The sequence below is a fragment of the Gallus gallus genome, chromosome 28 (genome assembly GCF_016699485.2).
Source record: "Gallus gallus isolate bGalGal1 chromosome 28, bGalGal1.mat.broiler.GRCg7b, whole genome shotgun sequence".
In the NCBI taxonomy this organism is placed as follows: domain Eukaryota; kingdom Metazoa; phylum Chordata; class Aves; order Galliformes; family Phasianidae; genus Gallus; species Gallus gallus.
The window spans coordinates 3,078,888-3,105,775 of NC_052559.1; the positions used below are offsets into that span (position 1 = coordinate 3,078,888).

Below are 26,888 nucleotides of genomic sequence, written 5' to 3' on the forward strand. Positions count from 1 at the left end.
ATGGGGAGGGTCCTGCCCTGCTGTGGGATCCCCCAGGCTATCCTGCCATAGAACAGCCTCAGGACAGGCAGGGCTGACTTCCATCTCTCTCCAGGCTGCAGCCCTTCACATTTCTAGCTGAGATGCTGCAAGAGGCCCCCATAGCCCTGACACATATGGCTCCAGCACCAACCCACACAGCCAGCACCACAGAGCCACGGATGGACGATGTGGAGAGGAGTGGGAGGAGAAGGGAGGGCAATAAGTGTTGGCCTCCTGCCCTGCTGCTCCCCAGCAGCAAGCCATTTACATAACTTCCCACGAAGCATGAATTAGGAGTGGGGAACACACGCATACAAGCAGTGTTGCTGAAGCAGACGCAGGCCTCTGTCAGTGCTGAGCCCAGGGCCACGGCTGTCACAACGTCCCCATTTGGTGGTGGGTTTGGAGTGAAGGGGCTGGGACCACGCTGGGAAGGCAGCTGGCTGCTGTTACACTGCTTCCCCCACCTGAGAAAGGATGAGAGTTCTCTCTTTGGCTCTACCAAAAGAAGCAGCAGGGACGCTTTGCTCCGAAGCTGTGCCAGCAGAGAGGAGCCCTCCCTGAAACACGAATCCCCCCAAGTGCTGACACATCAGGACACGTTAAAGCAAGCGTGGTGAAATAGGAGAGCTGGTCAGGGCTGCGGGCGTGCGGGGCTGCAGCAGCACTGGGGCAGGGCTGAGCACTCAGATGAAGCCGACTGCAATGATCCCCCATTGGGCAGGGCTGCCCTCTGCCTCCCCAGGGCACAGCCTTTGGTTTCAGCCCATCTGGCACCTTTAATGTGAGGATGGAGGGGGGGGGGGGGGTGGGAGCACCGCTCATCTTTCATAGGGGCTGCAGCAATGGGGGCACACAGAGCCCAAACTGCTTTCTCCAACCCCCTGAGTAACCCAAGGCAGAGCCCAGGGCTGCTCCTGGGACACAATACCACCTAACCCAGAGCCAGAAGGGACCCACGTGGTGGCCCTGGAGGCCCAGGGGATGTTGGGATGCTGCAGAATGGTCGTTTGATAGCAATAGGACGAGAGGGAATGGTTTAAAACTAAAAGATGAGAGCTTTAGGTTGGACGTGAGAGGAAAATCTTTCACCCTGAGGCAGTGAGGCCCCATCCCCGGAGGTGCCCAAAGCCATGGGTGGGCCCTGGGCACCCCGAGCTGGAGGTGAAGGGGCACTCAGCCCATGCAGGGGTGGGGGTGGGGATCCCTTCCAGCCCAACCACACCGATCCTCTGCTCTGGGGCAGTCCAGGAGCTCCCTGGAAGTGCCGAACCCCCACTCAGTGCTCGAGCTGCCAAGGCACCCGGTGCCTCCTGCAGCACACCAGCCCATTAAGGGCGCAGCGCGGAGCTAAAAGCCCAACTGGGGGCAGCACGACGTTAATTAGCGCGGGTTAATTGCTCGCTGCGGCCAGCAGCGCCTCCCATCATGCCTTGCGCCATCCCCGGCAGCTGCCTGACGTCACAGCACCGCCCCCCCCCCAGCCTGGAGGGCCGAGCCGCGAAGCACCGCCCCTCGGCCCCTTACAACCAATGAGCCGACAGGCGGCGGGCGGAGCAGCCAATGGAACGCGAGGGCTCAGCGCGCGACAGCGGGGCGCCGGAAGTGGCCGTCAACGCCATCGTCCGGGCGACGGGGGCGCGGCCGTGCGGCGGGAGGGGCCTCCGGGCCGGGCCGCCCGCCTTCCCCCGCTCCATCCGCCACCCTCTCCCGCCGCGCCGCTCCGCTCCGGGTCCCGCGCTCTGACCCCACCCGTTGGGCGCGGGTCCGGGCCGGGCTCGGCGCTGCCCGCCGCTGGGAGGATGGGGCAGCCGCGGAGGCCGGGGAACGGCAGCGGCCTGGCGGCGCCATGACCGGCGAGAAGAAGAAGAAGAAGCGGCTCAACCGCAGCGTCCTGCTGGCCAAAAAGATCGTCATACGGGACGGGGCCGGCGTGAGTGGAGGGGGAGGAGGAAGGGGTGGTCGGGGCGGTGTGGTGCGGCTGGGGCGGCTTGGCCCTGCTGGATGTCACGCGTCCCCAGGCCGCTGTACCGGCAACAGCTGCTCCCGCCGACCGGGCCCCGCTGCCCTCCGGTTGGGGTGAGGCGGCTCTGCCCGTCGGAGCCTCCTCCGGACACGGCTGCTCCTCTGACCCTGTGGGGGTTCTATTGCCGTGGGCGTGCGTGGGAACTTGGGGATGTGTGTGCTGTCACTGTATGGCAAACTGCCTTTGGATCCGGGTGAAATGTGTGTTTGATTGGAGAGTTCTGTGAGAAGCTCCAGGTATTGCTGTTGTGCACCTGGAATGTGAGTTACAGCAGCATGCCTGGTGTGTGGCAGCTCAGAGCCAGGCACACCTGTGGGGCATAAGGTGGCAGTGAGCTTTTCCTGTGTTCCTGGTCATCAATCTATCCAGCAGGCTCCTAGCAATCTCTTCCTATTTTATAACTGCACATCCTCAAGAGGAGTGGCACTGTGGGGTGACTCCAAAGATGAGCTCTTCTCTATTGCTTAAGGAGTGGAGCAGATTGCCCAAGGAGGCTGTGGATGCCCCATCCGTGAGGCATTCAAGGCTAGGCTGGATGTGGCTCTGGGCAGCCTGGTCTGCTGGTTGATGACCCTGAACATAGCAGGGGGTTTGAAACACGATGATCATTGCAGTTCTTTTCAACCCAGGCCATTCAATAATTCAGTGAGTGTAATGCAACAAGGTGATTGGTAGGTGGAAGGTGTGAACAGCTTCCACGTGGATTTCTGCATCTACTGTGTGAAGAGATGGGCTGTTAAGTTTTGTTACAGTTGTGACAGAAACATTTAATGGTTGGGAGAGCACAAGGAGGGCTGATGAAAGCAAGAGAGGGCTGTTGTCTTCTGCAGGGAGGCTGTTAGGTGAGTGGAGCGAGGTGGGTTTGTGCCACCCTGGGCCTCCTTCCTCTGCTACAAACAACCATCTCAGTTGTGTGCAGTAACACTGACTGCTGTGAGGCTCCCCTAGGGCAGGGTTGGGTGCCTCTTGGTTCCATGCTGGTGATTTGATTTCTTCTTTTAAGGAGACCTCACTTTCTGTCGGGTTGAAATCATACTGTTGCTAATGTGAGAAATGAGCCCCTGTGAAAGAGAGCGCGTTGTGCTACTGAATGTTTGGTCTGTGCTGTTCTTTGATGTAATTCAGCTGAAGTTTTCCTCGTGATTTGTTTTACTCGTGAGCTCATGACTTTGGAAGTATGTCCTGCATGGCAGGAGATAACCTTCTGGGCAGGCAGCTGAACAAATGCTGCTTTAGGAGTGCTGGGAGAGATCTTTATTAAAAGTAAGATAAGCAAACTCTTCAGGGCTTTTTTTTTTTTTTAAGCTGATCTAAAGGATTTGCCTTTTTTATCACATTGGACATACAGAGTCAGCACTGAGGGCTAAACTCGTCTTTCCAAACTTCTGGAGCCTTTTCTGAGGTGTTGCATCTACTGCTGTCAAAATAGGCAGCGGGGGTCCATGTCAAAGGTGAGGGTGATGTGTTAAGTTCTCTTTAGGGAAGGCTTAATGATATCAAAGATGTCAGGTCTTCGAAGGGGAAGGAAAGAAAGAAACCAGTTGGCTTTGTAGGACAGGTAAGGATTGGTAGACACAGAGGGAGTCACTCTGAGGGGGATGGATGAACAGATAGATGGACACAGCTTCAGTCAGAGCTGACATTTCAGCTCCCAACCCAATGTATTGATCCCAGACCAGGATGTGCATATCTTTTTAACGAGGAGCTTTGTTTTGCAGCGACAGGGGATTGGAGAGCCCAGCGTGTACCACGCAGTGGTGGTGATTTTCCTGGAGTTCTTTGCCTGGGGTTTACTGACCACTCCAATGCTGACGGTGAGTGATCATCCTTGGGAACACTGCCTCTTGTAGCTGAGGGTTTGCCTTGAGATGCTGATGTCCTTCCCATTTTCCCTGTACTGTGTTCTTAGAGGCAGCTGTAGCCACCAGTTGCCTGCAGGAATGGAAACCCTGTACAAGTTGCTATCATTCTTTATTTTTATTTCTCCTCCTGTAGGTATTACACCAGACTTTTCCTCAGCATACGTTCTTGATGAATGGTCTGATTCATGGAGTCAAGGTAAGGGCTGTTCCTTCTGCTCACATGGGTGCATGTAATGAAGTCTAACCAGTACCTCGCTTTCATTTGAGTCTGAGTTCAAAGCAAGAAGTGGCAAACCATGGCATTTGCTGATGTCAGCCAGTAATTGATGTTCATATTTAATGTTGGGTTGCTCACTAGAAAACCTAATGGAAAATGAAGGATTGATAAGACATAAAATTGGGTAGTTTGTGTAGCTGACCTTACTGAGAAGAATGAACAATGTGCTGCTTGTTAGCATCTGTTTGGAGCTATAACAAATGTGTTTCAGCTGTGAGAGCATTCTAAATCTTTGTGATATCAGCCATGGAACCAAATTGTGGAGAAAAGGAATCAATGACATCTGAACTTATCAGTAAGAAAAACTGAAATTGGACTGGCCTTAGTGGGTTCTCATCAGAGAAAGTAGGGAGTGTGCTGTGGTGTGGTAAATGGACTCGGTGACTAGGCCAGAGTCCCCAGAGCAGAATTTGAGGCAAAAACAGTGAAAAAACAATAGCCAGGTGTTCTGACTCAGAAGTGAGGCAAGAGATGTATTGCTAGGCCACAGTTCTGGCAAGAAAGATCTCAAGAAATAGCATCAGAGAGGTTCCCTTCACTGTGTGTTGGGTGCTCCCTGGTATGCCTAAGGACCATTCCCTGCTTATCTCTGGTTTGAAAGACACTGAAAGGCACTGAACCATTTTATTTGTGCTTAATGGTTTTGGTTTCCCATCAGGACTGACTCGGCTCCATCTAAAAGAGAAAGCTTTCCCTAGAACTATAGCAGATGTTAATGTGCCAGAGCTGTGCCAGTATCTTTTTAGGTACTGGCAGGGCAACTCCCTGCTGCACAAGGGTGCCTGGGAAGACCACAGCTGCAGGCTGAGCAGCTGCAGAGAATGGGATGTGGTTGGATTATTTAGCAGCATCTAGCTGCTCAAGGATTTTGTTTTCCTCACTGAAAATGTGAGCAGCTTAATGAACTGTCTTGGTAACATTGCCTGCTTGCAGGAAATAGGAATGGGTTGGCTTATCTTTATCTTCAGATGTTGTCTCAAAGCTCTTGCTGCTGATAGTCAGAGAGAAACCCCTCAGTCAAATTCTGCATCTTTTCTGTCTTTTCTTAGGGTCTGCTTTCTTTTCTAAGTGCCCCACTGATTGGTGCTCTCTCTGATGTCTGGGGCAGGAAATCCTTCCTCCTCCTCACTGTCTTCTTCACATGTGCACCAATTCCCCTTATGAAGATCAGTCCGTGGTGAGTTTGTTCTTGTTCTGTGTGTTTCTGAGAAGAAGGGCAAGTGTGAAGCTCAACAGTGAAGGATTTGCTGGTATTGCATTTGGAGATGAGATGGAAGTGTCTGTCCAGTAGAGAAGGAGCCTGGGCATGTACCTTTCCTCAGCCTAGAGACTGATTTACGCGTCCAGTTCTGCCAGAGGGTTCAGTTTCAGGAAGAAAAGCTTTATTGCTTCACCTGGTAAAACATAAGCCATAACATAAGGGGAAAATAAGTCATAAAACTTCATAGGCTACAAGCCTGCAGCTCAGTGTTGCTGAGTGCTTTATGATGCAGTGAAATAAGATGGACTGGAGGAAGAATATGGAAGGGGTAGTAATTCAACCTCTGCCATGTGGCTGGTTTCTAACTCTGCCTTTGGTAACCTCTGTTTCAGGTGGTATTTTGCTGTCATTTCCATGTCTGGAGTCTTTGCTGTCACCTTTTCAGTGATTTTTGCCTATGTTGCTGATATCACACAGGAGCATGAACGCAGTACAGCATATGGCCTGGTAAGGAGCTTAATAGCAGGCTTGTCTCTTGAAGGAAATACTTGGACAGGTGTAAAATTAGGGTGGGAGGCTTACAGTCATCAAGCTTGAGGGCATTATCTGTTACAAGATGATATGGGCTTTGCTAATGTTAGTCTCCTTGTTCTTGCTTTTCTTTGAGCACTGAGAGAGCAAGCTAATCTCTGTGTTATCTGAACTCCAGCTGTATTGTTGCTTGGCCTTTAAATCAGCCTGGCCTGACAGCTTCTTTGCTCAATTAAAGAGATCAGACCATGATGCTGGTGTGCATACAAGTAGCCTGTGATTGTGCCCTTCCTATAGAGCTACTGGAAGCACCATAACCAATATGAACTGTTAGGATAGCTTTAATTGCCTTTTGCTAGAACTCAGCCTGGATGACACCAAGCAAACGTGCCATATCCCTGTGTACAAGAATCTCTGTCCACTTGGATTGTCTCCTTCCAAGATGGCAAAATTGATACCCTTTAGTTACTGTGGAGGAGAAAATAGGCTCTGGTCAGAAGAAACTGTATTATTAATCTTTTATGCTTCTAGGTGTCAGCCACATTTGCTGCTAGTCTGGTTACAAGCCCAGCAATTGGTGCATACCTTTCCCAAGCCTATGGTGATACACTAGTAGTTGTGCTAGCTTCAGGTGTTGCTTTGCTGGATATTGGTTTCATCCTGCTGGCTGTGCCAGAATCTCTGCCAGAAGAGATGCGTCCAGTCTCCTGGGGAGCTCCAATCTCTTGGGAACAAGCAGACCCATTTGCTGTAAGTAACCTTGCTGCTGTTTTTCTGCACTCTGGTGATATTTGTAGGTGCTTTAGTTCTGCTGTTAGTTCTCTCAAAAGAAAGATGCATTCCACAAAAGATCAAGGTGAATGCTGGCAAAGGTACAGTATTTAACTGATAACAGCCTGCATGTATATAAAACTAACAGCTTCTCTCTTACCTGACGTAGCTACGTATCTCAAGTCTCAAAGCAAGAGCATCTCTTGGAGGGAATGTGCCAGATGTTTGAAATATCAGAGGATCATAGAATGACTTGGGTTGGAAGGGCTACTCTCAGGGAGTTCTCCCATTGTACATACCTGGGATTACCCCAACCCAAGTGTAAAACCTTACACTTTTCTTTGTTGAACCTCACTATGTTCCACCTTTGGAGCTTATCAAGGTCTCTCTGCGTGGCATCACCATAGGTTGGTCTATCCAATACCTGAACCGGGGTGTTATTGTGGATCCAGGAGTCTCTTGGACCACATTGTAGCCCTCAGTGGTGTTATTCCACTTCTGTGAATCATCCCACCACAGTAAGCAATAAGACCATAGCTTTCCAAGTGCACCATGGTTTCTACCTGCTGCTGCAATATGAGTTACTTTACTTGGCAGTAGGATTGTGTCAAGAGAAGTCTTGTGTGTCCCTGGCTTTTTAGGGCCTTGCTAATGGTAGTGAGCCTTGCAGAGTTTCACCTCTCCTCTGCTTGCTTGGTAGAATTACGTTGGCAGTCTGAGGGAGCAAAAATTGGGATTAAGAGCACTTGGCCATATAAGTAAGAAACTGAAAAGCAAAAATTCCTCATTCGAAGGTGTGAGTTGATGTAATTTTGTGTCTGATCTGGTGTGCTGTGTGTTCACATCTTCATCTGGAATGCTGGGTATTTCCTGTTTATGAACAGAAGGCATTTACAGAGGGCTGTTCTGAATAAACAAGTGTGGTCTTATCCAAGCATTCCCTTTTTGCATGTGAGATGGTAACTTAAACACTTTTGCTTACCTGGACAGTATGCAATGGGTTTTAACTTTTTTTTTTCCCCCTCTTCTTTTCTATAGTCTTTGAGGAAAGTGGGTCAGGACTCTACAGTGCTGCTCATCTGTATCACTGTCTTTCTCTCCTACCTTCCTGAAGCTGGCCAGTACTCCAGTTTTTTCCTGTACCTACGACAGGTCAGTGCACTGTGAGCAAGGAAGGCTCTGAATACACAAACCCAGCCTGGAAATGTTCTCTAAGCTGCATGTCCATAAGAAGCTAATGTTGGCCAGTAGCTTAATGAAGCTGAAACCATAAGAAAGAGTGACATGTTCCAGCTTTTCTTAAAAAAAAAAAAAAAAAAAAGATAAAATAGATGTGGGAGCCTCTTGATCACTTTGTAGGCATTTTACTCCAGTAAGGTCATGGAATGTACAGTTGATTAATGTTTAGGGAACTGATAAGCAGCGTCAATAAACGTTAGGACACTGACAGAGTGGTTTCTGTTGTATGGTGCACATCTCTTGCCTGAAAAGTCCCTTTGTGGTGTTTTCACAGGTCATTGGTTTTTCCTCAGAGACTGTGGCAGCGTTTATTGGTGTCGTTGGAATTCTCTCTATACTGGCTCAGGTGAGAAGCAATTTCTGCCTATGATCAGGTTATGGGAATGTGCTAAACTTCTGATAATTTGGATTAATGACTTGTCAGAATCCCTGTGGCTACTCAGATACCATCAGTACCACTTACAGCTACCTGTGATCTATTGTCTTCTGGGTGTAGCTATTGTCAGGGAATAACAAACTGTGGAGTGGCCCTGTGTTGCTATATAAAGCATCACAGGTTATGCTTTGCTTGCCATAAAGAGGGACATGCTGGTTTCTATGAGAATGTGATCAGAATGGAGGAGTGCCTGTGCGTGGTAGAGCAGTCTCATGGCAGCAAGAGTTCTCTCTGATTCCTGTGCTCTTGTTCTTCAGTGTGTTGTCGTCTCTCTGCACTTACTTTGTTTTTCTTTTACTTCCAGACAGTAGTGTTGGGAATTCTCATGCGTTCAATAGGAAATAAAAACACCATCCTGCTGGGACTAGGCTTCCAGATCCTGCAGCTTGCCTGGTATGGCTTTGGATCACAGCCTTGGTAAGTTTGCCCATCTTTAGTTTTCCCTCCGTGGCACTGTGACAGGTCTCTGTCCCCAGCAGAGGGAGATGCTGCTCCGCATGCAGTGCTGGTTTATAGCAGCTCCTTGGGAGCCTCCCTCCTGATTGCTGCTTCCTTCTTTCCAAGGATGATGTGGGCAGCAGGGGCTGTGGCTGCCATGTCTAGCATCACCTTCCCAGCCATCAGCGCCATGGTGTCTAGGAATGCAGACCCTGACCAGCAGGGTAAGTCCAATTGCTTATTTATCTCATGGGCAAGTTCATCCTAGCAGCACTCAGGTCACAAACGTTCTCTGTCCCCAGGTGTAGTGCAGGGGATGATCACTGGAATTCGGGGTCTGTGTAATGGCCTGGGGCCAGCTCTCTATGGCTTTGTCTTCTATCTCTTCCATGTGGAATTGAATGAAATGGCTGAGGTGGAAACTTTGGGTAAGGCCTCCAAACCCAACATGGCCAACCCAACAGATGAGGTAATCTGTTCAGTTTTATCATTCAGTTTTTGCAGTGCTTCTTCTGACATTTGCCTTCAGCGTTAATCATTCCTTTGTTTTTCCCTACAGAGCAGCATTATCCCAGGGCCTCCTTTCCTGTTTGGAGCTTGTTCTGTCTTGCTGTCACTCCTGGTGGCCTTGTTCATTCCAGAACACAACCTTACCCTGAGATCAGGCAGCCACAAAAAACACAATAACGGAGCCCAGACCCACACCCACAGCCCACAGGCTGGAGCTTCAGATGGCAAGGAGCCCCTGCTTGAGGACAGCAGCGTATGAGGTTGGGAGAGAAGGACCTGGCTTGTGTCTCAACTCCAGATCAAGGATGGACTTAGTTGGTGTTTGGGGAGAGAGGGTTGGGAAGCAAGAAGGAGCGAGATAACAGACTGTACCACGAGCAGCTCACGAGAAGGGAAGTGGTTTCCCTTCAAGCCAAATATATTCAGCTGGTGCAAAAATTGAATTGTATGGTCTGGTGCTGACGGAAAGGGGAGATACGGAACTGCTCTGCATGAAGGGATATTTCTTTAAAGCAACCCTGCCCTTGTTGTGAACGCTGAACTTCATGGTGTGACCTGCCAAATACTCAACTCGTCAGTGAAAAATTAAGGAGCTAGCATTGTCTGTGTTCTAATGTGAACTAACTCGTGTGCCAGCCAGAATAAAACAAGGCATCTGTTACGTTCCCCCATCCCCTTACATAATTGGTACTCGATGCTGAGCCCATCGCAGCTGAGTTGGCTGACCTCAGCCTGGGGGAGGCCGAGAAGCTGCACTGTTCAGCCCATACTGTAATAATACACCAAGTAAAAAGTGTGCGTGGATGAAGAACAGATAGTATAGTCACCATCTTGAGGATCTGGTGAATTTGTCCATTTTGACCCAGGTGACACTTACTTAGACAAGAAATTGATGCTGTCCTGAGCTCACAAGGGAGAATGGGCAGACGGCAGGCAATTATATGAGTTACAGATGCTTAGGAGGTCAACGTTGGTATTTTTCATGGGGGTTTCTGTTGCTTTTATGTTGGCTTTCGTTGTTGTTGTGACGCTGATGCAACACTTCTGTGTGTCACTACCTCCATAGGAAGTAGGTAGGAGGATTTTGGGGGGGGGATTTTCTTCTGGAGGTGGAAAGGTTGATTAGAAAACAGCTTCTGAAGAGGCAGGAGAACAAAGTGCTTAGCAGAGTTCACTTCTTTAAAGCATGGCTTCCTGAGGGTGAGGTCAGAGAAATAGCTGTTGAGCACTTTTATGAAGCATGTTGATTTTCCCACAGACTCTTCTCATCTTGATATTAAAACCAGATAATGAGCATGATCTGTTTTTTTTTTTCCTCAGCCCAAAGGAGCCTGATGAGGGTTGCAATTGCTTTGAACCTGCAAGCTTGTATTCCACGTAGCATCTCTGAAGGCTTTCATTTTGTTGAATGAAACTGCAACCTCTTCTGCAGGGTTCAGCTCTGCTTAGAAGAAGAAACAGAAACTCTGAGTGCTGTGAAAGCTGAGGGAGATACGTAGGGAATGCTTGGTTGTTTATGGATACATAGAGATAGTGGAGTGGGCAGGAAACAATCGTATGAGTGAGAGCAGAAATAAGGGCAGTGGGAAAGCAGAGACCAGACTGGGGGCACTTAAGGAGTTTGTTGCTAAGGGGATTGTGGGTACAGTGGCCAAAAAATAGTCCCATCTCAGCATGGGGTATTTGTACAGCTGTCGTGTTCTCTCCTGGGGATCACTTCTCTGTAGGTTCAAGACAGTAATTTAGGGGAGAAAGACCAAAAGGGATCGCTGTCACTTCATGTCTTGGTTCTTTGCAGATGGGTCATTGCATTTGATGCTGTTCCTGTGCAGAAGTGACCAAAATGCTGTTTGCCTCTGGATTTAATGACTTCTATCAGCCAGACAGCCCCAAAGATCACAGTGCCCTGAAGCACAGCAGGCACTCCTATGGGGCCCAAGTGCTCTCAGTTTGCTTCACCCGGGGTGCCTGCTTGAGGGATGTGAAGGGGCCATGAGGCTCGGGGTGTTCATAGCTTTTCACCTCTTCTGTGAGCTTGGCAGAGGGAGAGCTGGTTCGTGGTGACTGAACAGATGGAGTTCTGCATCTTCGTGTTCATCCCTTAAGAGCCTAACAGTATAGAATCACTGCTTGCCTTGAATTAAGAGCATCATGTCGACTTACCAGTTTTCTGGACCAGTTAGTTAGCAGAGGTGGGCATTTCAGTGAAGTATTTCATCCTTTGTTTACCAATAACTTTGGCTGGTACTTAAATCCTGCAGTAAGAACTGTAAGAGCAGCTGATTGCCCATGCAGAGAGCGGCAGTCTCAGACACTGAGGGTTTGCTTATGCAGCTCTGACTGTGGGACTGGAGAGCAGTGCTAGCAGAAGGTATCAGCAACGTGTGGAGCCTCCAGTTTTCTCTCTGCCCCATGTTTCCAGGCCTTGTTGGGATAGGTTGCACTGTGGATGCACAGCACACACCTTTCCTGAAGAAAACCCCCTCACTTTGACTTCTAGGCAGCGATTCCAGCTCTGTATTGCTCACAGGAATAGCTTTTATTCGACTGGAGCTTCACCAGGTAAATCTGGTGCTTCATTTGTTTGCACTGCATTAAAATGAACTCGAGTAGTTACGTCCCTCCCATGCAAATGAATTGAAATTTAAACACTGAATAGTTACCTCATTCACACCCAAAGCTTCACAGGTTAAAATAGAGCAGAACGTTACAAAACCAAGACGAGCCTAATTTATATGATAGAAAATATATAGATATAGATATATATATTTTTCCAAGTCCTTTCCTATCTATGGTAATTTCTTCCACCGAGGTCTCTTCCCAACCTGCCAGGATCTGCAATGCAGCCGTGGTTGTGCAGGCAGAGGTGGTGCAATGGGGATGGGTGTGAGGTGCTCCCAATCCCACAGTGCTGAGGGTGCAGAGGTTCCCTGGAGGGCAGCAAGCCTGCTTGCCTTCCCTGCAGATGCTGCTTGTTGTTATGGGTGTTGGAAGCAGGCAGGGATTTGTTGTCACGTTTCTGGAGTTCCCTCAGTTGGGTGGGGGTCTCTTGGCCCCGCTGTAACCCCTCTCTCCCTGTTAGGCGTAGGGATGTGAGCCACCATTCTGCCTTTATGTGAGAGACACTGCCTCGAGCCCAGCGGTGGCGGAGCTGAGATTACTGGACCTGAATGAAGAATGTGCCTAATTCTGAAGGGCTGGTAATCCTGCAGCGTCGGTGGTGGAGGCTGGAAAACCTGTACAGAGCATTGAGTTAGCATTGCCAAGTTTTGTTATTTTCTATGGAAATGCAACTTTTCTTTTTTTTTTTTTAGAGGAGCCTTTTCTGTCAGTCCCATTCATCTGCTATGTGATGCCTGAGCCTGGCCAGTCAGCATCGTGTTCTGCAGTGAGTTGGTAACAGCAACACCCCAACCATACAGCAAAAGGATGGGCTCAGCTTGCCCTTCCTCTGCAGCTCCAACGTTAACAGCAGCAGTCTGAGTGAGTTTATAAAGCTGATCTCGTTGCATTAGAGAAACTGAATGCATCAAACCACCGCTTGCCCTTTTGCTGTTACCTTTGCAAAGGACTCACTTGGAACTTTGTTTTTATCCTTCCATTTGCACTTGAATTGCTGCTAACATCTCTGGTCATCTTTCAAGTGTGGGCACACAGCAAGCCCACGTTCATTGGAGAACGGCTCTAAGTTTACTATGGTGTGCATTTCTGTATCTCTTTTCTAAGTTAACATTGAAATGTATTTATTTCAGTTCAGGTTGTGTTTAGCACTGGCTAATCTCTCCTCTGATGGATTATTTATTAAACTGCTGCATTCCTGTTGCGTTGAAGCTCTCTCTTCTGATCTGTTACAAGATGGGTTTGGGGCTTTTGGAGTCTGTGTGTGCTTCTGGATGGTGTCTGGTGACCTGTTGGTGCTGGAGGCTGCGTGTGAGGCTCTGTATTGATCTCCTCCATGGTCACAAATCCATCTGGTTGTTGGTTTTCACCAATTTCTTCCAAACTTATGTCCTAGAATGAAAAGTCCATGAAACCAATTATGTCCAACTCGATTCTGGAACGTCTACCTGGAAGAGTAGGAAGGAAGAGACCTCCAGGCTGTATATCCAGGGTAACATTTATGGTACCAGGTATAGTCTGGGGGTTGTGCAAGCTGGGATGGCTGCCTGCAGCTCAGCTCCATGCACAGCAGCCATCCGTGTGCACCAGCATCCCCATGGGACCATGGGGGCTGTGGTATGTCAGCATCTCAGCCCCTCTGCCCTCATTTCCAGGCAGGCTTCATTTAGATCTTATCTTACCCGTTTAAGTGGGGTTCTCGGGATCATCCTAATGTGAACAATGTAATCACAAGTAGTATAAACAAATCCAAATCAGATCCTTTGATGGATGGCCAATAGTCTGTAATGAGCTGGAAAGACGAGCCTTCTATTATAAATGATGTTGCTTTTCGTATTTATTTCCTCTGGACTTTTCAGCTTATTGTATTACTTTTATCTGAAGGGAAGAAAAAGACCCTCAGCTCGTGTCAGCATCAGTGTGCTGGAGGGAAAAGGAAATCATGTACGTTCCGAGTCCAACCTTGAACTCAAACACTCTGTTTGCTGGGTTTTGTTTCTCGGTAGCACGTTTTGTTTTTCCATTTCTGAAAGAGTTTAAGACAAGTTGGACTCTCAGTCCGATGCTGAACTGAGGGACTTTGGGCTTTGGCCAGCTGTCCAAGTGTGGTCCTTTCATAGTCATAGGAGGAGCTCAGGTTGGAAGGGACCTTGAGGTTGGTTCCAACCCCCTGCTGCAGGCAGGGCTGCAGACCATGAGATTAAGCACTGGAATAGAAGCATCACCTGTGCGCTCTTCCAATTTGTAAGGGGGAAAAAAAATCCATGAAAGGGAGAGGCTGAACAAACTGCAGCATGGGGGGTGGTGGGAAGGTGAAGGTCTGAGAGCTGCTTGGTGGTTGTTCTGCCACAGCTGGCCAAGGGGAGATGGGTTTGGGGCACGGAGGTGCCTCAAGGCTGAGCTGCGAGGGTGGGAGTGAGGAGGAGGAGACCCCGGGCTCACTGCTGGGAAGAGGTTGGCCCATACAGAGCCTTATCCCATGGAGGAGACCTGGGCATTTCCTCACCAGGGCCGGGTCAGAGCCCTATGGACAGACTGTGGTGGTTGCTGGAAACTCCGGGAAGCGGCTCTGTTAACACAGGATGGACAGAACAAAACCCTGCGGCCATTAATCACCCTGATTTCAGCTGAATGTGCACATTCGGGTGGCAGTTGTTTACAGAGCTCTTCCCCTGCCTTGTCTGACAGTTAATTACCTGGTGTCCCAAATGGAGCAGCACGCCCCCGTGCCCGGAGCTACTTCTCAGGAGTGTTCCCGTATGGGAAGCAGTTCCTGATGGGAGGTGTGGGGAATCACACATCCCTTCCCTCAACCCTTGGGCTCCTTCCTTAGCCCAAGCACAACGATGGGCTACGATGAGCCAGAAGGGGCTCAGCTGTTTTCATAGAGCTGGGTGTGGGGATAAGGTTGTGATGCCAGATGTGGGGAGTGGCTCTGTGGCCATGCCTTGGGGCAGCATGACAGGGGTGGGGGGGGTAGACAGCCCTACCAGGACAGTTTGCCTTGGAGAGAGGGCAGAGTGCTGCGTGGTGTGCGTTTGGTGGGGGAGTGCTGGGGAGATGCCCTAGGAAACATCCCTGGCTGTGCTGGTAGGAGATAAAGGGGAGCCTGGCAGAGAAGGCAGCCCGCCCTCCTATTGCACTTAACCTCTTGGCACAGAAGGATTCAGATCCCTGTGATTTAGGGAGATTCTTGCTTTCTGGAAGATGTGCTATCCAGGCCAGCTGGAGCGCAGAGGGAGCTGGGATGGGACCAAGTCCTGGCTTGAGTGGGGCTGTCGGGGGGGGGTGAGAGGCAATGGGAGCCCTGCAGCCATGTGAGGGTCAGGGGATGATCCCATAGGCACAGGGCTGTGTAACTGGGTGGGCACCAAACACAAAGTAAAATGGGGAAACCCTTACTGGAAATACCCCCGCTGATGGGAAGGCTGTGGGGCCCCCGGATGGTGCTCACAGGGGCGGATCTTACAGGGTGTTAAGAAGGGCTGAGGACGGGGGCTGGCAGACAGAAGAGGAAAACCCCAATCGGCAGCACACGTTCCAAGCAAGACTGAAGGAAGAAAAACCACCGTTTGCTGCTGCCCTGCCTGGCGGCTGGCTCTGTGGGTGATGGAATTGGCTCCTCTCCTCTTCATCAGCTTGCTGTGGGGCTGTAGTGGTGAGTGCCTGACCCCTCACCCGGGCTGTGTGGGTCTGGCTGTGCTGAGATCCCCATGCTTTTGCTCTGCGTGCTGCTTTTGGTGCTCCTTCTCCTTGCTCCCGTTGTGGTGAAGCCCATGGCTGGCATGTGAGTGATGGCATATATCCCTGCTTCAGTGCACCACCCTGCTGCCAGGGGAGCAGCAGCACTGGCGAACAGTGAAAGCTGTAGAGGGGGGAAAAAAGGTGTTTGGGGTCATTACCCACCAAATAGCTGGGAAGCCTTGGTGGTAAGGAGTTCAAGCAGGAGGTGATGCCTGCTATTTGGCAGACCCCGGCTGGATTTTGCCAGGGAAACGTTGGCTCTAATGAATCATCGCTATCAAGCTGCGCCCCTCGTGGTGGTGAGAAAAGAGCTGAGTGGTGCCTGAGTGTGACTGCTCAGCAAGCAGGAAACCTAAGTTTGCTTTGCTTGTTTGGTGTTTGTTCCCTCCTCTGACCCCTGCAGTCCCTTCTCCTTCACACAGGGAGGCCAACCAACAAGCTGGTGGTGGTGCCAAAGGAGCCAGTGGTGCAGTACGGAGACGCAGTGCAGCTGAACTGCTCATTGCCCTGCCCAGACGGCACCGTGCAGTGGAAGGGGCTGGACACCAACCTGGGCAGCATCGACACCTTCCTCACCCACAGCATCCTGAAGATCAGCAGTGTCGAAGTGGCCACTGAGGGCATCAAGATCTGCGTGGGCACCTGCGGTGACATCAGCTACCAGGAAACTGCCAACCTGAAGGTCTACTGTAAGCATCCCCACCCCTTCACCTGGGGGCTCCCCCTGCAAAGTCCTGCCGTTCCCTTGAGATTCACAGCTTCCCACGGCTGTTTCTCTTTGCAGCTCTCCCGGAGGTGCTGCAGCTCAACGTAGACCAAGAACTGATACCGGGGCAGCCATACACATTGCGCTGCTCAGCTTTGCATGTGTACCCCATAGAAGAGCTGAACCTCCGCTGGTACCGGGAGAACAAATTGTTGACGGATGTCTTTGAAGAAACAGAGACCGATGAGGGACTATTTGATGTTACCACCACAGTGTGGGTGCCAGGGGAGGATGTGGTAGAAGGGGTGGTGTTCAGGTGTGAGCTGACACTGAGGATTGGGTCAAAGACCTTCACCCGCGTGGCACCCGTTCCTGTGAGCAGTAGGGGTGAGTACCAGGGATGGAGCTGGAAAGCTGGGTTCTTACAATGCTCCCACTGCCAGAGCCCTCCTCCACTGTCTGGCATTGCTTGAAAACAGGAAGGGTAACAGCTCTCCCTGCTTGTGCTGTGCTGTCAACCTCCTGTCCCTGCTGTCATGCTGGGGTGCTGATTGGTGCTGCTCCCTGCTGCTGTGCTTATGTAGTGTGGGCAGAGGTGGCCATCACCCCTTGGGGACAACGTGCCACAGTGGCACCATCTGCCTCTGAGGCTGCTTATGATCCTCTGTTTTCACAGCTGTTACGGAGCAGCCAACGGCCGTGGTCACATCCACAGAGAGCCCCCACACCACAGTGCCCACAACGGCGATCCACAACATCACTGGGCCTGCAGCCATCACAGTGCCATCCCCAGAACCACAGGAACCCAGCACAGCCCTGAACGCTGTGTCACAGAGACCTGAGACCCCCACAGAGTGGGTTACTGCATCCAAACCCACCCTGCCTGAGCACCACCAGGACCCTGCAGTGGGCACAGCATCGCTGCATCTGGACAGCACCACAGCCCCCAGCATGGGCACTGTGAGCCCTGCAGCCACCCAGGGGGCAGCTATGGATGGCAGCAGCCCGGACTCCCACGTAACAACACCCACCTGCAGCCTGCAGATCTGGTCGCTGCCTCCCTATGGGACACGAGGCAGAGCTCTGCGCATTCAATGCCAGGCACATTGTGCCCAAAATGCCTCCGTCCGTTGGCTGCACACCCCCGTGGCTCTGTCCCAGTACCGGGAGGAGGCAGTGGGCAGTGGTTCCACGCTATGGTTGGACCGGGCTGAGCCCCATCACCAAGGTCACTACCAGTGCATCCTGCTGGGCCGCCATGCACAAGCAGTCAGCATGCAGCTGGTGGTCTCTGAGGGTAAGTGGGGGGGGTCTGCAGCCCCCACCCGTCCCCCCTGCATGCATCCCTTGGGCTCTGCTGCCGCCATGCTGGGTGTTACACTTCACTGCAGCCTTCTGGTATATTAGGGGAGCTGATAAGTGACTTTTTATAGGGGGGAGGTAGCGATAGGACAAGGGGGAATGGATTTAAACCAGAAAAGAGGGGTTTTAGGTGAGGTATTAGGAAGAAGTGCTTGACCAAGAGATGGGGAGAACTTGGAGGTGTCTAAGGTCATGGATGGGGCCCTGAGAGGGGGAGGGCACCTAGGCCAAGGCAGAGAAGGGCTGTGGGGGTTGTGAGGGCTCTTCCAACCCTACTGTTATGTGATTTGCTCAAACCTGGGGGGCTGTGGGTGTGGGAGGTGGGGCCTGCAAGCCCACGTCCTTCTTGTGCCTTTGCAGATACATCCAGCTCCATCCTTCCCATAGCTGTGGGGACAGTGTTCTCACTCCTGGGGCTGATATTGATTGGTGCCGTATCTCGTCGCCTGTGGAAACGACTTAAATCCCACTATGACATGTCCTAAGGGCGGAGGCTGCCCCATTCCTCCCCCCCCCCCAGCTCCTGCCATCCTCCTTTCTGCTGCTGGCCACGCAGGAAGCCGAGCCCACCTTCAGCGTTAGGACCACCAGAGGCAGCAGGGCGGGGGGAGCTCATTTCCAGGCCCCCAGAAGAGCAGCTCCAGCCCAAGGGCTGACAACACAGAGCTGGCCGGGCTGCTGCTGCAGTCCTTGACAGCAGGTGGGCACTGAGAGCTCGTGGTGTGTGTGAGCAGGGCTGGGGAAGGGCAGTCTGCCCCGACCCATGGCGAATGGGGCTGTGAGGGCTGGGATGGATGGGGCTGTGCAGTCCTGGGCCTGCAGCCCGCGGTGAATCCCGCTCAGCGCAGCCCCCTCAGGCTGTAGGAGGAGGAGGTGGGGATGGATGCGCGGTGCTGGGTGGATAACAGCAGCGTCGTGACTTTCAATAAAAGGGCTTTAATTTGTGTCTGTGCTCTGACTCAGTCCCCACACGGCTCTGCTCCCCTGGCCGTTGCCCGGGGTGGCCGCGGCAGCCGAGGAGCCCCGCAGTTGCTGCAGTTCACAGAGCCGCGGCTCCTTGCCCACGCTCAAGATGGCGGCCTGCGGCCTCGCCCAACGGCGGCTCTCGGCACCATGGCAACCGCTTTCCGCCCGCTGATTGGGTGCGCCGGACAATTACGGGCGTAGACCCGACGGCCTCCTCGCCTACGGATTGGCTGCCAGCACTCAAGATGGCGGCACAGGTGCTTCCCGCTTCAGCGGAATAGCGGCGCACCAAGATGGCTGGGACCCGCCTTCGCCGCCTGCAGATAAGATGGCGACGTACGAGAAGCGGCGGGCGGCGGTCACCCCGACCGCGGCGGCGGGCAGCGGGCTGGGGGACGAGGCGGAGTTCTTGCTGCAAGCTGACGTCACCGCCATGGTGCGGGAGGCGCTGCTGAAGGTGCTGGAGGCGCGGCCGGAGGAGCCTGTCTCTTTTTTGGCCGACTACTTCGAGCGGTTGGTGCTGAGCAGCTCCGGCGCGGCGGGCGAGGCGGCCGCAGAGCTCTCGGGGCCGATGCAGCGCCTGTCCCGGGCGCTGTGGTACGTGCGCCTGGCTCATCACTCCCACAGGTGCGGACGAGAGGCGGCGGGGAGCGGTCGGCGGACTACGACTCCCGGCGTGCCCCGCGGCAGCGACGCCTTACTCGTCTCCTGCCGGGCGCGCGGGGCACGCTGGGAGTTGTAGTCCCGGGAGGGGGGGGCTGTAAGTTGGCTGCGGTGTTGAGGCTGTGTTTTGTCCCGTGTCGCGGCAGGACGGCGTTCAACAACAACATCAGCACGGCCTACGAGGTGCTGGGGGCCGGCGGGCGGCGGCGGAGGCTGGGCGTGGATGGGCGGCTGTACAGCGAGCTGCTGCGGCGCATCTGTCAGCATGGGGACGCACCCCAGGAGGTGGCTGCCGAGCTGCTGCGTCGGGTGCAGTGCCGGGACCACGAGGCCGTGCCCTTCGACGTCTTCCGTTACGGTGTGCTCACCTGCTTTGTGCTGCTGGAGTTTGTGACCAAGGCACGGATGCTGTATGATGTCCTGGATAGCGGTGCCGGTGTGGCAGACAAGAGCGTCTGCCAGGCTGTCTTGTGTACGTTGGAGGAGGCGCTGGGAGCCAGCGGCCTCTCGGTGCCTGTCCGCTATCTGGAGGCAGGCTCCAGGCTGGGGCCAGACTGCTTGGCCTTGGCCATGGACCGGGCACTGCAGGAAAGGAAGCTCAGCACCACTATGAGCAGAGAGGAATTCCTGAAGAAAGCCACGGCTTTATTCGTTGCAAAAGTGAAACCCGTTGAGTAACGTCAGGTGGGAATAACGTTTGCTGGATTCCCTGCGTGTTTCAAGCAGCACTTTGTGCTGTGGAGAAGGCTCTACTCCCTGAAGCTGGCTGGGCAGCGAGGCTCAGGTGAGCGACTCAGGTGAGCCCTGAGAGACTGCTGATTTCCATGCTCCATTTCTTGCTCTGAGCAGTACCAGTGCCCACTCACCTCTAGAGCTTGGTGTTCCCATGTCCTGGTGTGCCTCTCCTGAATGTAGCTCCTCTATTTCCAGCTGGCATCAGAAAACCTTTTCTAGGCATTAAGTGGGAACTGTAAACTGTTGGGCAGTTTTACTAATTAAAAACAACGCAGAGTGAACTAACTGTGGGTCTGGATCTCCAGCTATCCCGTGGTGCCATTCTAGGCCTGACGAAGCTGTGTTTGTGCAGCTTCAATGAGGAGTGTTGCCTTTACATTTGGCTTGGTTTCATCCCTACCTCTGAAGTATGGGATGAAGCCTATCGTGAGGACTCACAGGTGAACATAGGGTTGACGTGAAGCATGAAATAAAGCATTACTTGATAGACAAAGCGTTTTAAATGCATAGAAGATATGTGGCTGGCTGGGAGGAGCTGCTTGCTGGTGCTGGAAAGCTGTTGGCAAACAGCTGCTCTCGCTCTTTCCTTGTTCTGTGTTTACCAAACCGCCTCCAGCTCTGCAATCCAAGTGTTGGAGATGAAGGTTCATACTTGAACGCTGATTTTCCCAAGGGAAACTGCTGATGTGGGACTTTAAGCACCAAAAGACAAAACAAACTTCATTCCTTTAGAGGTCGCTTTGCTTTTGAGGCGTGTTGAGCCGCACAAGTATTTATTTGTATTTATCTCTTTTAATTATGCTGTGCAATGATTGATTTACTGCCAGACATTAAAGCTTTGTCTTATTTTTAGTTTCCAGTTTCTTTACAGCTTGGCGTCAATGGCAGCAGCATTCACGCTCGCTGCGCTTTGTTAAAGGACCACAAGGCACGTTAACCCACGGCCACCCTCACGTGGTCCTCAGCGCGGAGGCTGCCGGGAAATGGCCCCCGGCCTCGCGCTCTGATAGGCGGAGGGCACTGTGGGGGCGGGGCACGAGGCAGGCTCCGCCCCCTTCTCCTAACGGAGCGTTTTGATAGGCGAGCGGCGCAAGGGGGCGGAGCCCGATCAGGCCCCGCCTCCGCCGAGCGAACTACAGCTCCCGCGATGCACTGCGCGGCTGCGCTCGGACCGGCGCGCGGAGCTGCCGCTGTGTTCTCCCTCCCTTCGCCCCCCTCGCTCTTTCCTGCGGCCGCTGTTGCGCCTACGCGAGTCCCCGGCTTCACTTACGGCCTACCCGGGTCATCGGGATGGCGCGGTCTCTCGTGCCCAGCTCACAGAAGGCGCTGCTGCTGGAGCTCAAAGGGCTGCAGGAGGAGCCCGTGGAAGGGTTTCGGGTCAATTTGGTGGACGAGGGGGACCTATACAACTGGGAGGTGGCCATCTTTGGCCCCCCCAACACCTACTACGAGGGCGGGTACTTCAAGGTGAGCGGCTGGGAGGCACAGGGCAGCCTGCAGGGTCGGGTGAACCGGCGTCCTGCGGGGGCGAAGCTGCGGTGGCAGGGAATGCTCGGTGTGTGGGTTTGGGCTGAGGAGATTGGGGTTAGGAGGGGGTAAGGGAAGCGTGTGCTGTTGGAGGGATGCAGGTGCGGGAGAATCGAGGGGAGAGACCTGAGGGGAGCGGGGAGGGCCCAGGTGTGGGTTGTGGTGTGAGGGAGCAGTTGGGGGTGGCTCGGGGCAGCTACCAGGGAGCGTGAGGGGTGCTGAGGACCAGGGAACTGGCCAGGCTTGTTGCTGGGGCCTTTGGACGCTGTGGCTTATGGAGTTGGGCTGCTTGTGGGGGTCTGGCAGGAGGAGCTGCCAGCAGGGGCAAAGGGAGCTGAAGTGCTGCTGTTTGTTGCCAAATTGCACGAGGATTCTCGTCGTGGAAAGGGGGTTTTGGCACTCCCAGAGGCTGCTCCCCTCTTCCCCCCTCGATCTCCGCCTATGGGTGTGGGAGAGAGAACGTGGGATTGTGCGTTCCCTCTACCAGGGGACCCCAGGCATCACCACCGAGCCTGGAGGCAAAGGACAAAGGACTCTGTGCTGTGTGGGATGCGTGGCTCAGGCAGCTTCGGTGTAGGGCAAGTGTTGTTTTTCTTTTGGGGTTTTGAGTGCTTGCCATGACTGTGCGCAGTCCCTGTAAGAGGAATGCGTGTACATGTTCTTCCCAGTTGTGCAACCCGTGTAGCTGTTTTTCTTCCTCTTCCTGCCTCCTCTGCTCGGGCTGATTTGTCTCTTGCTCTGCTGGCAGGGTGGGGGTGTGCCCAGGTGAGTCACCCTGGGGGTCATCAAGTCTGATGCTCCAGAGTGAGGTATTCCCTCTTCACTGACACCTTTCCCTGTAGCTTTTACCTGAGGCTCTGAACTCTCACATTTCAGCAGCTCACGCTCTTGTTTTGTGTTGCAGTGTTCCCAGGCTCAGTTCTGCTAAGTGGTGATAGAGGAGACCTATGTGAGAGAGAAGGGCCATGACAGCATCTGCACATTCGCGTATAGCAAAGCACAGCTTCATCCAGAGCCCCCTCGGGGAGTGCTTTGCCTGTGGATGGTTTTGTTCTCATCCTTGGACAACAAAGGGGATTATTCTGCCAAGTTCAGCTGTTTGGCCCCAGTGCAGCGCAGGGCCTGGTGTTGTTTGTGCTGCCCTGGGCCACGTGGAGCTCTGTGTGCACACAAAACGTTTTAACCCCAGCTTCCATTCTCGCTGCTTCTTTCCACCCTTGTGCGTTGCATGGAGCAGAGCAGGCAGGTGAAGGGCTGGAGGAAAAGGGCTTCACGAGGCTCCCATGACCTGCACTGAGGTCAGCTTGTGGCAGAGGACCCAACCTCCCCTGTGAAGTGCCATGGAGAGCGGCAGAAGATGGACCCAAGGCCAGATTTGGGGCTGGGTAGCTGGGATGTGACCACATGTCCATCTCTGCTGTTCTTTTAGTGGCTGTTAGCTGGCGGTGCTGTGTATTCATAAAGCTGTAATTCCAGAAACAGCCAAAGTGTCTTTTGCAATGGCTGCTCTTAACAGGGCCTGCACTGGGTTTGTAGGTCTTGTCCTAGAGGGGATGAGAGCAACGATCCCCAATTACCACCAGATTTGTGCTGAGCAGAGCCTCCTTGTGTCTCAAAGCTGAATTTCATGTTGTTTTTGTTCTTGTCTCTGATTGTTGGCTTTTCTTGGTAACAGTGACTAAACCACATTCAGGAAGTTTGCATTCAGAGCCTGGAAACGCCCAGAAAGCCCAAAATGTGGCTGTTACCCCATTCCAGGGAGGATGAAGATGCCGCTATGCTCCTCTGCCCACTGTAGGCTTGCTCAAAGGCCAGCAGTGAGGCTGTTCTCTTGGCCTGCCTTGATCAATTCATTCATGTAGGCCGCTGCCTGCAGGAGAGCCCAATTGGTGTTCAGTTGTCTCTGCTGGCAGTGGACGTGGGCTGCTGTGTGATCTTCGTCCACGCTTATTTTTAGTGCCTTATCTATGCAGCGTGGCTGGTTTAGACTTGGTCTCTTTTTTCAGTGTTGCTGAGCTATTTTTAGAGCTTCAGTGTGTTACTGAGAGAGCCAAACACCCAATGCCTCTTCCCTGTTAAGCTCTGAAGAGTAAACAGTCTTCTTCCTCGTCGCCCAGTTATAGCTGTGCCCCTTGTGCCAGGAACAGGGGAGCAGCCTGGGGTTCACAGTGCTAGTTCTGTTTGGGTGCATTGCCTCAAGTCCCATTTAACCCCCCTGCAAACATCCAGCCCTTGCATCACTGCTGTTGATCCCCTGGAAGCTGTGTTGTTGCCCACCATGGGTGAGCCAGATGGGACAGACCTGCGTATCAGGGCACTGGTTGCAAAAGTAGGGAGGATGGGGAATGCTAGCAGAGGTGGAATTTGTTTCTCAAGGGGTTAGGTGAGAAAAACATCCGGGGAGTTGCCCATGGTGGTGCCTGTTTGTTTGCCAAGCAGCTTGGTTGCTATTTCTGCTTGGAACATGTGACCAGTGCTCAGCAGCTCCTCTGCCCCCTCCAGCCTGCAAACTCGTTCCAGGCCTTGCTTTGCCTTTGACGTGAGCTGCCCACCTTGGTGGCTCCCCTCCCCTCTTTTCAGCGCTGTTTTCTTCCTGCTGTAGCCAAGCATCAGCATTCCACTCTTAGCAGGATCAATGTGTCGTGCCAGCAGCCTCTGGACTCTGCTGCAGGTTGCTGACTGCTCATGCCTCTGCTCTCACCCATCGGTCTGCTTCTCCTCCTTGATGTGATGTAAAGAACGGAGGCTTGTTGACTGCAAGCATGTGGGCCTTTGGGGTTAGGCCAGGCCTGAGAAGTGGGGTAGCTGGGCCCTGATCACCTACTAGTGGCACAAGTAAAGCAATTCACCTCCCAGTGGCTGCCAGCCAGCACAGAGACTGTATCTGCAGTGCAGTGGGGTTGATGGTGGCTCCTTTACCCTGGTGGTAGTAGGAGTTATGTGGCTTCCTTCCCTTCCTTTTCAGAAACTGACAGTGATGACTTTTTGTCATTTCCTTGCAGGCCCGTCTCCGATTTCCCATCGACTACCCCTATTCTCCCCCTGCGTTCAGGTTCTTGACCAAAATGTGGCACCCCAACATCTATGAGGTAGGTGGCCTGGGACAGCATGAGGGCTTCTTGTACAGACAGGGAAAGATGTGCCTATCACGCCCTTGTTGTGAGCACAGCACTGGAAACTCTGCACCTTTAGAATTTAGTGCCTGGTATTGGAAACACAGCTGACAGGCTTCTTGGACAGCCTGTCCCCTACCCTGGAACTTGTTCCAGGTTAGTCAGGCTTGAGGGCTCCATGCTCATGCAGCAGGGACATGGTGCTTGAGCCAAGGGTGGATGCAGAGCAGTGGCTTGCTGGGCTCCATAGTGATGCAGCTGCTGTCTGAAGCCATTGAGGAGCACCAGGAGGGCTGCAGCACGTGTTCAGTGTCAGCTGGTGGCTTGGCAGCCCCATCTGTATCATACCAGCAGCCTCAGGGTGCTAATCCAATGCCTGAGGGTGCAGACGGCGTGGTAGGGTCAGCCCCTTTCAGTATCCCATCCAAGGTAACAAAAGCACAGGCTGGGACTTCTTCACGTGGCTTAAGCCAAAGGGAAGAGCAGCCAGGAGGGTGCTGGGACAGAGGATGAGCTGCTTCTGGGAAGTGCTTGAGGCAGCAGCCCCTACGGATGGTTTTCTGTGTACTTTCAGACCGGTGATGTCTGCATCTCCATCCTGCACCCACCAGTGGATGACCCACAGAGTGGGGAGCTGCCATCCGAGCGGTGGAACCCCACACAGAATGTGAGGTATGGGCAGGAGTGGGGGGAGCGAGTGGGGACCCACGGGAGGCTGCTGGCATCCATTGGGTTGCAGGCAGCTGCTGACCTGCCTTGGTTCTTACTTGCCCGTGTCTCTTGGCTGCCAGGACCATTCTTCTGAGCGTGATCTCACTGCTGAATGAACCCAACACGTTTTCTCCAGCCAATGTGGATGCCTCTGTGATGTACCGCAAGTGGAAGGAGAGCAAAGGGAAGGATCGGGAGTACACAGACATCATCAGGTGCGTGGGGAGCTGGGCTGAGACCCAGCAGCACTCCTGTAGTCTTGAGAGGGCCTACTGAGCTGTGGTTGTGTTGTACTTGGGATAGTGAGATCCTGAGGGCACAGCCTTTTCAGCCTTATCTGCAGGCTGGTTGGGTAGAAGGATTCTGGCTCTGAGTGCGGCTCTTGAGGAGCAGTTTGGCTGTGTTACGTGCCCAGCTTTGCTGCTGATGTGAGCCCTGGCTCTTTTCAGCTCTAAGGCTGAGGCTGTGGGTATGCAGCGCTGCATTGCTGCCGGGTCTGTGGTGTGAGGTTGGCCAGCCTTGGCATGTCAAGAGGGGCCCTCAGAGCACGGGATGCTCCCAGTCCTGTGTGGTGAGTGTGAGCTGGTGCACGAGAGGGAAAGAGCGCTGTCACCTCCATCCCCAAGCTGTGCTGTGCTGTGCAAAGCCCCTGTCCTCACCCTACCTGCTTCTCCCCCTCCAGAAAGCAAGTCCTGGGAACAAAGGTGGATGCTGAACGGGATGGCGTGAAGGTCCCCACCACACTGGCAGAGTACTGCGTGAAGACCAAGACTCCAGCCCCAGATGAGGGCTCAGACCTCTTTTATGATGACTATTATGAGGATGATGAGATGGAAGAGGAAGCAGACAGCTGCTATGGCGATGAGGATGACTCTGGCAATGAGGAATCTTGATGGCCCTCTGGCACTGCAAGAAGTGCTGTAAACTACTGAATTTTACCTCAACTAGGATGAACTGGTTTGAATTTAGGATCTGTCAGCCCTGAAGTTAACTCTACCTCACAGGGAGACTGTTCTGCTGTTGTAAAGGAAACCCCACCGCTGTCTTTGCAGGGGGGGGGGGGGAAAGGCAAAAAAACAAAAATAGAAACAAACCCTATTTTATAAACTCATTGAGTGGGGGTGGGTGGGAGTGGGAAAGTCGTGTCGGGGGCATTTGCAAATGCACAAAAACCGGGGAGCTTGTGCCTCTGGCTGGGGTTGAGGAGTTATGGGGAAGCTGGAGTTGTCTGCCCCTTGTTTGGACGTGATCAGCTTTCTGTGGAGGCTGTGAAGATGGTGAGTGGTCGCTTTGGTAGGAAGCATGTGAGATTTGGTGTGGCTTTCTACAGCCGTTAAGCTGTCTGAATGGGAAGGGCTGCAGGGTGGGCACAGCTGCCCCTTCCTTGGGGGCAAAGCTGTCCTGCCCAGCTCAGGACTGTCCCTTGGAGG

General features: G+C 52.9%; 4 protein-coding genes across 6 annotated transcripts; all 4 read left to right on the forward strand.

The window, feature by feature from the left end:
• Window positions 1-1,667: 1,667 nt before the first annotated feature.
• Window positions 1,668-13,142, forward strand: LOC428335 (hyperpolarization activated cyclic nucleotide-gated potassium channel 2). Of its 3 annotated transcripts, XM_046904603.1 has the most exons (13): window positions 1,668-1,954; window positions 3,766-3,861; window positions 4,043-4,105; window positions 5,236-5,363; window positions 5,780-5,894; window positions 6,450-6,668; window positions 7,728-7,841; window positions 8,203-8,274; window positions 8,669-8,781; window positions 8,929-9,026; window positions 9,105-9,271; window positions 9,362-9,572; window positions 12,627-13,142. In XM_046904603.1, the coding sequence occupies exons 1-12, from the start codon at window positions 1,871-1,873 to the stop codon at window positions 9,569-9,571; spliced, it is 1,479 nt and encodes a 492-aa protein (XP_046760559.1). In that variant the 5' UTR covers window positions 1,668-1,870; the 3' UTR covers window position 9,572; window positions 12,627-13,142. The 3 variants fall into 3 exon arrangements, with proteins under 3 accessions (XP_046760559.1, NP_001034410.1, XP_015155430.1); NM_001039321.2 differs by having other exon boundaries at window positions 9,362-13,142; XM_015299944.4 differs by having other exon boundaries at window positions 1,815-3,498; window positions 9,362-13,142.
• Window positions 13,143-15,431: 2,289 nt separating this feature from the next.
• On the forward strand, window positions 15,432-18,687 carry MADCAM1 (mucosal vascular addressin cell adhesion molecule 1). The gene is made up of 5 exons (XM_040653703.2): window positions 15,432-15,589; window positions 16,098-16,364; window positions 16,460-16,768; window positions 17,058-17,678; window positions 18,104-18,687. Exons 1-5 carry the CDS (start codon window positions 15,541-15,543, stop codon window positions 18,226-18,228), a joined length of 1,371 nt encoding a protein of 456 aa, XP_040509637.1. The 5' UTR covers window positions 15,432-15,540; the 3' UTR covers window positions 18,229-18,687.
• Window positions 18,688-18,980: 293 nt separating this feature from the next.
• On the forward strand, window positions 18,981-20,959 carry TPGS1 (tubulin polyglutamylase complex subunit 1). The gene is made up of 2 exons (XM_003642859.6): window positions 18,981-19,336; window positions 19,519-20,959. The coding sequence occupies exons 1-2, from the start codon at window positions 19,038-19,040 to the stop codon at window positions 20,048-20,050; spliced, it is 831 nt and encodes a 276-aa protein (XP_003642907.1). The 5' UTR covers window positions 18,981-19,037; the 3' UTR covers window positions 20,051-20,959.
• Window positions 20,960-21,269: 310 nt separating this feature from the next.
• Window positions 21,270-26,518, forward strand: CDC34 (cell division cycle 34, ubiqiutin conjugating enzyme). The gene is made up of 5 exons (XM_423237.8): window positions 21,270-21,574; window positions 24,637-24,723; window positions 25,322-25,419; window positions 25,539-25,673; window positions 26,141-26,518. The coding sequence occupies exons 1-5, from the start codon at window positions 21,398-21,400 to the stop codon at window positions 26,349-26,351; spliced, it is 708 nt and encodes a 235-aa protein (XP_423237.2). The 5' UTR covers window positions 21,270-21,397; the 3' UTR covers window positions 26,352-26,518.
• Window positions 26,519-26,888: the final 370 nt, after the last annotated feature.

What these genes read in the sequence shown, in the direction of transcription:
- TPGS1 (XM_003642859.6), top strand. Translation starts at nt 19,038, where the DNA reads ATGGCGACGTACGAGAAGCGGCGGGCGGCGGTCACCCCGACCGCGGCG. An exon ending in CTGGCTCATCACTCCCACAG is followed by an intron (nt 19,337 to 19,518) that starts GTGCGGACGAGA and finishes GTGTCGCGGCAG; the next exon opens with GACGGCGTTCAACAACAACA.
- MADCAM1 (XM_040653703.2), top strand. Translation starts at nt 15,541, where the DNA reads ATGGAATTGGCTCCTCTCCTCTTCATCAGCTTGCTGTGGGGCTGTAGT. An exon ending in TGCCAACCTGAAGGTCTACT is followed by an intron (nt 16,365 to 16,459) that starts GTAAGCATCCCC and finishes TTCTCTTTGCAG; the next exon opens with CTCTCCCGGAGGTGCTGCAG. An exon ending in GCAGCTGGTGGTCTCTGAGG is followed by an intron (nt 17,679 to 18,103) that starts GTAAGTGGGGGG and finishes GTGCCTTTGCAG; the next exon opens with ATACATCCAGCTCCATCCTT.
- CDC34 (XM_423237.8), top strand. Translation starts at nt 21,398, where the DNA reads ATGGCGCGGTCTCTCGTGCCCAGCTCACAGAAGGCGCTGCTGCTGGAG. An exon ending in ACGAGGGCGGGTACTTCAAG is followed by an intron (nt 21,575 to 24,636) that starts GTGAGCGGCTGG and finishes ATTTCCTTGCAG; the next exon opens with GCCCGTCTCCGATTTCCCAT. An exon ending in GGCACCCCAACATCTATGAG is followed by an intron (nt 24,724 to 25,321) that starts GTAGGTGGCCTG and finishes GTGTACTTTCAG; the next exon opens with ACCGGTGATGTCTGCATCTC.
- LOC428335 (NM_001039321.2), top strand. Translation starts at nt 1,871, where the DNA reads ATGACCGGCGAGAAGAAGAAGAAGAAGCGGCTCAACCGCAGCGTCCTG. An exon ending in GCAGTACAGCATATGGCCTG is followed by an intron (nt 5,895 to 6,449) that starts GTAAGGAGCTTA and finishes TTATGCTTCTAG; the next exon opens with GTGTCAGCCACATTTGCTGC. An exon ending in TTTTCCTGTACCTACGACAG is followed by an intron (nt 7,842 to 8,202) that starts GTCAGTGCACTG and finishes GTGTTTTCACAG; the next exon opens with GTCATTGGTTTTTCCTCAGA.